At 34.4% G+C, this 12628-nt stretch overlaps 1 protein-coding gene across 1 annotated transcript in view; it reads right to left on the bottom strand.

Moving 5' to 3' along the window:
* Window positions 1–12628, bottom strand: part of LOC150100987 (small ribosomal subunit protein eS7-like) — a 92335-nt gene that overhangs the window by 27775 nt on the left and 51932 nt on the right. Inside the window, exon 4 of the mRNA XM_090401724.1 lies at window positions 8295–8476. Coding sequence (XP_090257850.1) covers window positions 8295–8476 — 182 coding nt within the window. The remainder of the gene's footprint in view (window positions 1–8294; window positions 8477–12628) is intronic.

Here is a 12628-nt window from a genome sequence, read left to right as displayed (position 1 = left end):
CCAAATCTCAGGCTTTTGATGGCTTTTTCTACTTCAATTATAGATATGTATTCCTGATTATGCCTGGCAGTGTTTTTTTTACCACTGTGCTGTCACTGATTGTTTCCTTTAGTAATTTTTCAATTACTCCATAGATGAAGGATATCTTTTTCTCAACTTTTCATTTCAACTTTATCATCTCTAATTTCTTTTACAGCACTCTTTTCTCCATTTCTGAGCTTCACCACCTCCAGAATATCTTGCCACCTTCTTGATATTTATTTTCTATGTTCTTACCAAAGTCTTTCCATGACTTTTGTTTAGCTAGTTTTACAGTATTTAGGTTTCACACATTTGTTCCTGTATTCTCCAAGAGCACAAGCTGACTTATTTGCCAGGAACTTTTGATATGCTTTCTTCTTTTCCTCCACTGCCTCTAACTTCCTGGGATCACCTTTGAGTTCTTATTTTTCTATTCTTGCAGACAACATCACCACAAGCCTTGCTGGCTGAATCAGTGTTTTCTTCAGGGCTTGCCACTGAATCTCCAAGATTTGGTTCCTGTTCTAAAACTCTTTCATTTTTTTCTTGAATAATCTTTGTGCATTTTAGTCTACAGTTCACATCTGAGAGCTGCTCAACTTTTACTCTCTTTAAAACTTTCTTACATGTTCTTTTCAATATGAAATTCAATTTTATCCTGCTCAAGACTAAATGGTGATCACTTCCAATTTCAAATTCTCTGTACACTCTGGTGTCCTGCACCAGTGGAAAAACATTGAATGATATAATCACGTAATCACAAGAAAGATATTTAACCAAATATTTTGGTCTGGAAATAGCAGACCGTCAGTGGTATTACAAGAACAGTTTAAAAAATACAAGCTAGAATACCAACAATAGATCGTTAAAATTAGAACACTCCGCGTGATGGTATATCACTAAGTATGAAACGGTATATTTTGAAGTAGAAATATGATTGAATTTGCTATTAAAGAAAAAAAATTAATGAGTAATCTTGATTAGACTTTCCCAGATTTTTGATATAGATATATATAGATAAAAAAAAATATATAGATTTAAAAAGCCAGGTTGGCAACGAAACGACCCAGAGGAAGACCAAGATATAGGTGGATTGATACGGTACAAAGTGCCTTAGACGATAGAAATATAAGATCTGATAATGTTGGAGTCTTGACAAGTAACAGACTGATTTGGAGGAAAATTGTAGATAGGAAGTTAGTAATGATATAATTTTTTCATGTAGTACTATCGTATCCTGTACGCCCCTTGTGGGTACATGGCAGGAATTTGATGATGATTTAAAAAAAACCTCTTTCTACTCAACGTGCTTATAATAAACAAAGTCAACATCTTAACCGTAAATATGAAGCTCTTTCGTCTAGACAATCCAAGCCATTCATAACTCCAGATAATTGGATTGTAAATATATCTGGACGTCCTTTGACTAAAAGCGAAACCCTCATCCTGTCAAAAGGACATGATTTTTCTATTGTTCCAAATAAAATACCATATCTAGATTTCCTAGTAAATATTGAAAGGAATCTTAATCATCTAACCAGTGATAAAGCTAATGCTCTTCGCCTAGAAGTCACTTCGTCTCTACTTAAGGCTAAACTTCCTCCTTCCAACATATCTCCTTCTGAAATGAAATCTTGACAGTCTTTGAGAAAAAATAATCACCTCATTATCACTAAAGCTGACAAGGGAAAAGCAACAGTAGTTATGGACTCAGCAAATTACAGAAGAAAACTTTCTCTTTTGCTTCGAGATCGCTCCACATATCAACTAAAGAAATTAAATTCTCTCCTTGATGAAGTCATCAGTTTGGATAAAGACACAACTGAAAGACTTAAAACTCATTTTGCAAGACCTCCTAGATTTTATGGCCTTCCAAAAATCCATAAGATTGACTATCCTCTTCGTCCAATAGTAGATTGTATTGATTCTCCTACTTACCGTATAGCCAAATATCTAGCTAAATTATTGAAATCTTACATTGGCAACTCTAATTCTTTTTTAAAAAACTCCTCAGATTTCTTAGAAAAATTAAAAAAATGTCTCATTACAACCTACAGATCTTATGGTTAATTTTGATATAGAATCTTTATATACCAATGTACCTCTCAAGGAAACTTTAAAATTACTTGCTGACATCTTTCCTCAAGATATTATAAAACTATTCGATTTCGTAATACATTCTGGATATTTCGTATGTCAAAACAAATTTTACAGCCAAGTAGAAGGAACAGCCATGGGAAGTCCTCTTTCTCCGGCTTTAGCCAACTTTTATTTAGAACATTTAGAAAAAGTCCTCTTTGCATCTATTTTCCCTCAACCATCTTTTTGGGTAAGATATATAGATGACATATTTACTATTTGGTCTCACAGCAAAAACGCTTTACCTTCCTTTTTAAACAGTATTAATTCCTTGCATCATCGCATAAAGTTTACTACGGAATTAGAAGAAAACAACCAGTTATCTTTTATAGACGTTCTCCTCATCCGATCACCTTCAAATATTCTTACAACTACAGTATACAGGAAACCAACATTCACAGGTCGTTATATTCTTAAAGAATCAGCCCATCATCCATGTCAAAAAACAGGAATTATAAAATGCCTCATCAGAAGAGCCAAAACTAATTGTTCTACTTTTGATTATCTACAGAAAGAACTTTCTACTATCCAACAACACATGAAACTCAATGGCTTTCTGAAAAAAGTACTCAACGTCTTCTCAATTCTTATAATCCTTCACAAAACAACAAAATTTCAATACGTCGAGTGCCTATTCCTTATATCTCCGGTATTTCAGAACCTATCGCTAGAATTTTAAAGAAATATGATTTAACAACTACGTATTCACCTATTAACAAATTGTCTTCTCATTTTCCTTCTCCTAAAGACAAACGCTCAACTTTATCTATTCCTGGAGTTTATCAAATTCCATGCAACTGCGATCTCTCTTATTTTGGACAAACTGGACATCCTCTTGAAAAAAGAATCCTAGAACATCCATCATCCATTCTTCACAACAAACCTGAAAAGTCTGGATTGGCTCAACACGGGATTGAAACTGACCACAGCATCCTTTGGTCCAGGACTCGCCTCTTACATAGATCCTGTTATAGGTTGGAAACGTTTGTTCAAGGAAAGCGTGGAGGCCTTGCTCCGTCGCCCCAACCTGAATCGTAATGACTGTATATCTATATCAAAAATATGGGAAAGTCTAATCAAGATTACTCATTAATTAATTTTTTTTAAATAGCAAATTCAATCATGTTTCTACTTCAAAATATACCGTTTCATACATAGTGATATAACATCACTCGGTGTGTTCTAATTTTAACGATCTAGTGTTAGTATTCTAGCTTGTATTTTTTAAACTGTTCTTGTAATACCACTGACGATGGTCTGCTATTTCCAGACCGAAATATTTGGTTAAATAAATATCTTTCTTGTGATTACGTGATTATATCATTCAATCTTATGTTGCAAGTATCCTTGAAACAACAAGTGGAAAAACATCACTATCAACAATAACATAGTCAATGAGACTTTTCTTATTCCTTGCCTCTTCTCTCCATGTGAATTTGTGCACATTTTTATGTTGGAACATGGTGTTAGAAATAACCAGTCCATGTCCTGAGCAGAAATCCAACAGGTATTTACCATTATTAGCTTTGCTCTTTTCTCCAAATTTTACCAAAATATTTTTTATGTCTGACAATCATTTCCTACTCTGCTATTTAGATCCCCAACAAGGACCAACTTTTCATTTTTCATTGTGTCAGCTGCTTTCTCTAAATCCTCAAAATATTCATCCACTTCTACCTTAGTAGAACCTTTTGTGGGACCATAGGCACAAATAAGTCTCATTGTCTAGTTCCCCATTCTTATATTTGCCCACATCACTCTACTTGATACTGCCTGCCATACAAGAAGATTAGCCTTGTATTTGAATACTATGGCCAGTCCTTTTCCTTGATTGTCATTGCCTGAATATAACATTTTGTATTTATTGCTCAGAAAGATCTCCAGTTTGTCTTTTTTTTTTTTTGTTTCAGTCACCCCTATTATGTCGATCTGGTACTTATCCAATTCCTCAGCTAGCTCCATTTCTTTGCCATTCAAGCTTCTTATGTTGATAGTACCGATCTTGAACTCTGGCAATGTTGAATTGGAGTGTGTTTTAGGATTGTTCCAGTAGCTGACTTTTTGCTGTTTGCCCTAGGTGAAAACAATGGGAGCCTTGTTTAACCAGACAACGTCCCAGCATGTAGAAAAGTCTGTCATGTTGTACTATCATTTTATATCTTGGTTTAAGCCAACAAGAATACAATTTACTCAGCTAATTCCAAATTGCCAGCCCATCCTCATTTGTACAGTATTCAGGTAGATACCTACCTGTGTGCACCACAAGAAGGTGAGGATTGGACATTAGGTCAGAAGTTCTGGCCAATTCTCTGCATTCCTTTAAAGGCTATGTGGAGGTCTCCTCTTAGTTATACAGCTTTGACCCTTAAACACCTTAAGACAGAAATATAAGATCTGATAATGTTGGAGTCCTGAGTAAAATTGTTGATCAGAAGTTAGTAATAAAGTAACTTTTTCATTATTACACAATAATGAAACATAATATCTTTTTCATAATTATCCTGTTCACCCCTTGAGCATACAAGATGAAAATAGGCAGAAACACTGAAACATCAACTGCATCCTAAATGAAGAAACTGTAGAACAAGTAAAACAATTCAGTTATTTAGGTACAATTTTTAGTGAATTTGATAAATTAAATATGAAAATAAACAATGAGATTAACAAAACTGGTACTGATATGAAGTTGACTTCATATCAGTATCAGTACCCCCCCCCAACCCGAGTTCTGGACTGGTAGGCCGGTCCTCCTTGAATTCTGATGACTCAAATGGGAGGTTCTGCCCACCCCCGACGCCCAACCACCCGAGTTCTGGACTGGTAGGCTGGTTCTCACGAGTTTCAAAACTTTTCAAATAACTTGAAAAAAACGTGACAGAAAAACGTTACACAAAAAGGCTTATCATTTTATATATATATATATATATATATATATATATATATATAGGGTAGATATGGAATAAGAGAAATCAGTTAAAACAGTGTTCAAACCAATTTTTATCTTATAGATCTGAGAGCTAGGTCAGAAATATAACACCTGATCAGATTGTAAACCACAGATGAGTTCTAAGATTAAAGGAGTAAACAGATGGCACAATTATTAAAAACAAAGATATAAGGAAGGAACTTCATACTGTTAGCATTCAATAGTGTGTGTGAGCAGAGCTAATAATGTGGTTATTTAAACATAACAGGAGAGGAAAGATATCCAGAAGAGACCAAGATCTAGATGGATTGACAGAGTAATAACATGCATTAGAAGACCAAAATATAAGATCTAATAATTAACACATACTATTTGAATTACAAGACCATAGGTTTTAATACACATATATATAAAAACGTCTAGTAGTTTCGCTAGCTGTAACTGACTAGCTTTGTCAAGACGAGAAGGTAAAACAACTAGTAAATGCAAAAAAACAAAGGAATGCGGTAACGGTTAACAACATTTAGACAAAATCTGAAGACTCGCGTGACATGATACGCATGAAGAGTCGGTCATTATTACAAAGTCGCGTTACATAATTTTTGGTGTAATGTAGCTCCACTAAACTTAATGAGTTAATCAGATTTTTCCATATATCCTTTAACATAACCCCTTAATTTCGATTAAGGTTATAGCCTGTATGCAGCATCATACATATGCTAAGAAACAGAGCCTGAAATATAGTCACAGAAGAAGACGTACGTACAGAACTTTCCCGTATATCTAAATCTCTATCACAGAATGGTTACCCTCACAAAACATAATCAATAAAATTCTCTACAGTAACAACCTCCAACAACAACGTATAGCAACTCAATATGTTTCACCCATCGTCTTACCCTATGTTGGCTCAGTCTCCACAAAAATAGCTGGAATTGTGAAGCCTTATAACATCAGAGTTGTTTTTAAACCAATGAGTACCACTAGACAGTTGTTATGATCCCCTAAAGATAACGTAGCTTTCTTCAAATATGCAGGTGTTTATTGCATACCATGCACGTGTGGACTATCCTACATATGACAAACTTCGAGAAGCCTAGAAATTAGAAATAAAGAACATGTTGGAGATATCAATCACAACAGAACATACACCTCAGGCTTGGCACATCATTTCTCAACTTCAAACCACACAATAGATTGGAATAACAGCTCTATGCTATATATAGAAGAGGATTACAGTAGTCGAACTTTTAAAGAAGCTGCAGTAGTCCTACAAACAGGCTATAACCTTAATAGAAACCAAGAGGTTATATTAAAGGATATATGGAAAAATCTGATTAACTCGTTAAGTTTAGCGGAGCTACATTACGCCAAAAATTATGTAACGCGACTTTGTAATAATGATCGACTCTTCACGCTTCATGCACATCATGTCACGCGAGCCTTCCGATTTTGTCTAAATGTTGTTAACCATTACCGCATTCTTTTGTTTTTTTTTTGCATTTACTAGTTGTTTTACCTTCTCGTCTTGACAAAACTAGTCAGTTACAGCTAACGAAACTAGTAGAAGTTTTTATATATATATATGTAGAAAGTATTTTTAACTTGGGTATAGTTATGTTAAAGATACCAAGCAATTTTAAACCTGGTTTTACTCCATTTTTCCAAGTAAGCAAACAGACAAATGTCAAGTTTGCGCCTGCAATATATGCAAGACTAGCTGATCCCACAGGTAGTGCAAGACCAAGGCAACTCGTGGTAGAAGTGGAGCAAGCTCTGATCACTAATCTTAATATTTACCCTTAATTCCAAAACACATCTCCAAGAAGGGGATGTATGATGTTTTGTATTAAAGGCAAGGGGCCACTACCCAGACCGGTTTCGACCTTTATTGAGGCCTCATCAGTGGGAGCCAGGCTAGAAATACCAAGATTTAGTAATGCAGAGCTTGTAAGTATTTTACCAAAACGAGTTACCATAAGGTGTTATAACCTTATTAAATAAAAATCTCAGGAGGAGATATAGATGTAGAAAGTATTTTTAACTTGGGTATAGTTATGTTAAAGATACCAAGCAATTTTAAACCTGGTTTTACTCCATTTTTCCAAGTAAGCAAACAGACACTTTCTACATCTATATCTCCTCCTGAGATTTTTATTTAATAAGGTTATAACACCTTATGGTAACTCGTTTTGGTAAAATACTTACAAGCTCTGCATTACTAAATCTTGGTATTTCTAGCCTGGCTCCCACTGATGAGGCCTCAATAAAGGTCGAAACCGGTCTGGGTAGTGGCCCCTTGCCTTTAATACAAAACATCATACATCCCCTTCTTGGAGATGTGTTTTGGAATTAAGGGTAAATATTAAGATTAGTGATCAGAGCTTGCTCCACTTCTACCACGAGTTGCCTTGGTCTTGCATATATTGCAGGCGCAAACTTGACATTTGTCTGTTTGCTTACTTGGAAAAATGGAGTAAAACCAGGTTTAAAATTGCTTGATATCTTTAACATATATATACATATATGTGTATGTGTGTGTATTAAAACCTATGGTTTTGTAATCCAAATAGTATGTGTTAATCATAAAAAAAAGACCAAATATTACTCTCATCATGAAAGATCTAATAATACCAGAGTCCTGATAGATAAGATTGATTTGGAGGAAAATTGTCACAAGAAGTTAACAGTGACGTAGAATTTTCATGTAGTAAAAGCATACATCCACCTCCACACCCCCAAGGTACATTAGGAATTAAATGAAAAATTTTTCAATTTCAGATGTATTAATTTTTTGTCAATTGGGTGTATTCTGAACTGGTTTGTTAATCTTGTGGATGAAAAACCCCAGTTTCCAAAAGGAAAAGCCCAGACACCTCTATTTTTTGAGGCCAACTAATAACTTACCATTAGTTGAAAGGCACTGATAAAGGTTGATGTGTTCTAGATGGGATTCAAACCCAGGTCTTTCTGAAGGGCATAATAAGGTCATTATTAAATTCATCAAAAAACACTACTTCAAGTATGAAGATTAATATTATTGCAATAATAATGGAATTAAAGCATTAAAAAAAATCTTATGGTTACTATAATAAAATGCAAATGAAAACTCAATCTATTTTATAAAAATGAAATAAAATCACTATGTGAAACACCTCATAAAATTATTAAAAATTATGTTAAAAATAACTCATTAAAATAAAATTACCTTCTAGGTCTCTTCTGTTTATTTTTAACTTTCATTTTGCGTGTTGGTTTCCTTAACATGGTTCGTTTCGCAATAAAAACAACATGTTTCCCGCTGAATTTCTTTTCTAGTTCCCTAACTAGCCTAGTCTGAATTTTGTGATATGCTTGGAGCTGTGGAACTGGAACAAAGATGATAATAGCCTGCAAACAAGTATTGTATTAGTACATTAGTCCACTACCATTTCTAATTTATTAATCTAGAAGTTACTAAAGGTTTCAGAAATGAGCAAGTTATTTGAAAACTAAAAGAAATTGAGTAATTCCTGAATTGAGACAGTATAACCCCAGATATGGAATTAAAAAACACCTCAAATTCCTGCCATGTACCCTCAAGGGGTATACAGCATATGATAGAAAATGAAAAATTTACATCATTACTAACTTCCTATTTACAATTTTTCTCCAAATAAGTCTGTTACTTGTCAAGACTAACATTATCAGATCTTATATTTCTATCGTCTAAGGCACTTTGTACTGTATTAATCCACCTATATCTTGGTCTTCCTCTGGGTCGTTTTCCTGCCAACCTGGCAGAGAACACTTGTTTTGCTAATCTTTCTTCGCCCATTCTGTTTAAGTGACCATACCACCTGAGATTAGCTCTGCTAACGCATTCCTGGATGCTGACAATGTCAAGTTCTTTCCTAATATTCTCATTTTTAATATGATATTGCCATTGATGCCATCTGTTCACGCCTCTAATCTTTCTGAGGACTCTCATATCCGCGGTCTCTAGTCTGGTCAAGTGTTTTACTTCTGACCCAGCTCTCAGATCCATAAGTTAAAACTGGTTTGAACACAGTCTTGTATACAGCTAATTTAGTGTTCCGACTAATTTCTCTCTTATTCCATATGAATTTATTCAATTGACTTCCTACCATACCAGCTTTAATTTCCATATTTAATTTACTATCTTCATTAAAAATCGTGCCTAAGTAGCAGAAATGTTTTACTTGTTCCACAGGTTCTCCATTCACAATACAGTTGACATTTTCAATGATTCTGCCTATTTTCATTATCTTGGTCTTTTTGTTGCTGACCTTCATACCATATCTATTACAACAGTTATTCAATTTAGCCAGAGAATCTTGCAGACTAGTAGCGGATTTATTTAGAAGTATAACATCATCCGCATAAAGCAAAGAGCTGATATTAACATCTCCAATTTTGATATCATGTTTAATACCACTTTCCTTCATAATGTGATCCATATAGATAATGAATAACAGAAGGGATATTGTACATCCTTGTCTCAGGCCAGCTTTAACCATATTCCTGTCCTCCCTTCAATTCTAACTGCTGACTTAAACCCAAATAAAGACTAAGTATTGCTTGATATAATGTCCCATTGACACCATATAACTGTAGCATATTGAACAGCTTCTCTCTTGGCACCTTATCATATGCCTTTTCCAAATCGACAAAACTTAAATACAGATCTTTGTTATATTCCCATGCTTTCTCAACTATTTGTCGTAAAGTGAAGATCTGATCCTGACAGCCTCTATTTGGCCTGAATCCAGCTTGTTCTTCACCCAGCTTTTCTTCCACAATTCTTCTCAACCGTTTCTCAAGTATACTTGCATAGATCTTGCCACGAACACTCAGTAGGAAAATACCTCTAATTCTCACATTCAGTTTTATTTCCCTTTTTATATATGGGTACTATGAGAGCTCTACTCCAGTCATCAAGAATTCATCCCTCTGTGCAGGTCTTCTGAACTATGCAGTGCAGCCATTGTAAGACTTTTATACCACCATACTTCAGCATTTCTGGTTGAATATCATCTACTCCTGCTGCCTTTCCACATTTGAAGCCTTTGATGGCTTTTTCTACTTCAAGTATGGATATGTATTCCTGACTGCATGCCTGGTCAGTGTTTTTTTACCACTGTGCTGTTATAGTTCCCCACCGATTAGAGCTCCTTCGACACTTCTGCGCATGTCAGAAAAAGGAGAATCCATTCCGATAATAGGGTAATCAGTCATATTGTGGGATCTGTTGCAAGCTAATTTTTAAAAAAAATTATACAATTCTGCTGTTTCATATTCTATTACTATAACTGCTCAGATGGCTCATTTTCAATGCTTGATTTACATTGACTTTTCTCTTTTTAATGCATATATATAGTAATACTTTGATTTCTGTTTCACATTCTGTTTTTCCTTTAGAGCACCATGATTCTATGTTAGAACTATCTAAAATATCCAGCTCTAACTAATTAAATCTTAAATGTAATGCAGAATTACACTGATTAAAATGAAAAAACATTTCAAATGTAGCAAAAATAATGCTGTTTAAGACATTCTATCACGTTTTATTTCCATAAAAAGTAGGTACTTCACCGAAATAAAACACAGTTCCAATTCACATACAAATAATGATTGTCTGTAATTTAATTCTAAATATTCAATATTTCATCCTTTTAGGATTTTTTGCTGCAACATTCACTTATACACAAACTCTTATTAAAATCCTATATGAAGTAAATAATCATACCTAACAAATATCTCTAAAATGACAATACCAGGAATAATAATCAGTTCATATCTCATGATCTAAATATGAAATGATAATTCACATTAGAAATGTCTGATGTGAAATATACTGCTAAATAAAACAGCAAAACATTTTTAAAAATAGATGAACCATATGAATAAAAAAGATAAATTTTAACTCAAGTATCAAGAAATCAATTAATACCTTAATATCTTTGTTGATATCAATGTGACTTCACTGATAAAGAAATGAAATAGCAAATGTGAAACTATATATAAAGTAAGAGGATAAACAGAGGCCAATGTGCTCCAAATATAGATGTTGCATAAGGAATATAGTGCATAGGCTATGAGTGCAGTGAAACTAGCATAAGGTGAGAAAAACTGGCTAAAATAGCAAAGCAAAATCCAAGTATTTTTGATATTAATAAAGCTGTTGGGAATGAGCAGCAAATCATATTACAGGAATGCACAAAAAAACTAACAAGCTTGACTTGGTGTGCAGTTTAGAAACAAACATTTCCTGATGAGTAGAAGGAAAGAAAAAGTGGAAAGAGGCATTAGAGAGAATAGTTACAGAAAGAATACAAAACTGGACTGACTGATGAGAATAAAAACCTTTCCAGATAGCAACATAGATTTGCTGAACAGACGCTCACACTTCAGTAAGTTATATTTTATGAGATTCTGTTGTACTTTAGAGAAAGGAGAGAGAGAGATGCTTAGTGACTGAGATTTTATAAAGGCATCCAATAAAATACCACATGACATTACTGTTACAATTATAGTTGGCAGTGAGGTTACAGGATGAATGGCTGACAGTAGCCAGTAAGCTGTGTAGGGAGCAGGCCATCTCAAAAAGAATAAGCAGTATACAGAACCCTTCTGTATACTGCTTATTCTATTACTATTAATTTATGTGGGCTATCGTTATAAGTTTAAGGTGAGATATTCAACTATTTTCTGATAATGCTAAACTATAGAGTAAGGGCAGATAGCTTTGCAATGATACAAGTGGAAGATGTCTGTTTAATGTTGCCAAAGTAAAATCATGCACTATACTCCAGTACATGAGTATAGCAACTTGCAGGGGGCACTGCCTGAGGTCATGCTTGTATTGGAATCTAGGTACCACTTGTGTGGGAGTGGCGACCACGAATCCTTCACCACTGATGCATGCTCTGGCTGTATAAATTTTCATAATATTTCATTCACCACATGCTAAACAGCACAAAAAATTGTTGATACTGGTTTAAAAAAAGAAATCTATAAAAACAACACTACTCCAAATAAAAAAAAATCCAATAAAATATCAAAATTCCATGTGACAAAAAATCACCTTCTAAGCCTGACTTTACCATCTCAATTCTAATATCAATTATGTGCATCAACACCATCTATAAACATCTAAACCCAAAATATTATTCATCATTGAACATGGCACCCTGTGCAACTACATCTCACCTCAACTTTCTTCATTATATCATTCATGCTTTTTTAAGAAGAGCAGGACTTCCACATTTGTCAGGTATGATATCACATGCCAAAAGGTTATCAGATCTAAAATCGCCTTTGTATGATCCACTTTGACTCAAGATTTTCTTACCTCACTTCGTTGCTCCAATTTGTTAAATCATTACTGATAGCAAACATTTCAGCTTCTTTTCCAGCTTAGTCTGCAAAGTTGGAGAAGAGAAGCTAGCCTGAAACGTGGATGTTGAAATCACACCAAAGAAATCATCTCAGCGTTAGGATAATTAGACTGGATGTGATTGACTTACCCTAACAGTGAGG

Source organism: Typopeltis vanoorti, chromosome 12 (assembly GCF_054136105.1).
Source record: "Typopeltis vanoorti isolate ZY-2024b chromosome 12, IOZ_Tvanoo_1.0, whole genome shotgun sequence".
Taxonomy (NCBI): Eukaryota; Metazoa; Arthropoda; class Arachnida; order Uropygi; family Thelyphonidae; genus Typopeltis; species Typopeltis vanoorti.
The sequence above is the reverse complement of the archived record's forward strand: the minus strand, read 5'-3'. Positions and strand labels throughout refer to the sequence as shown.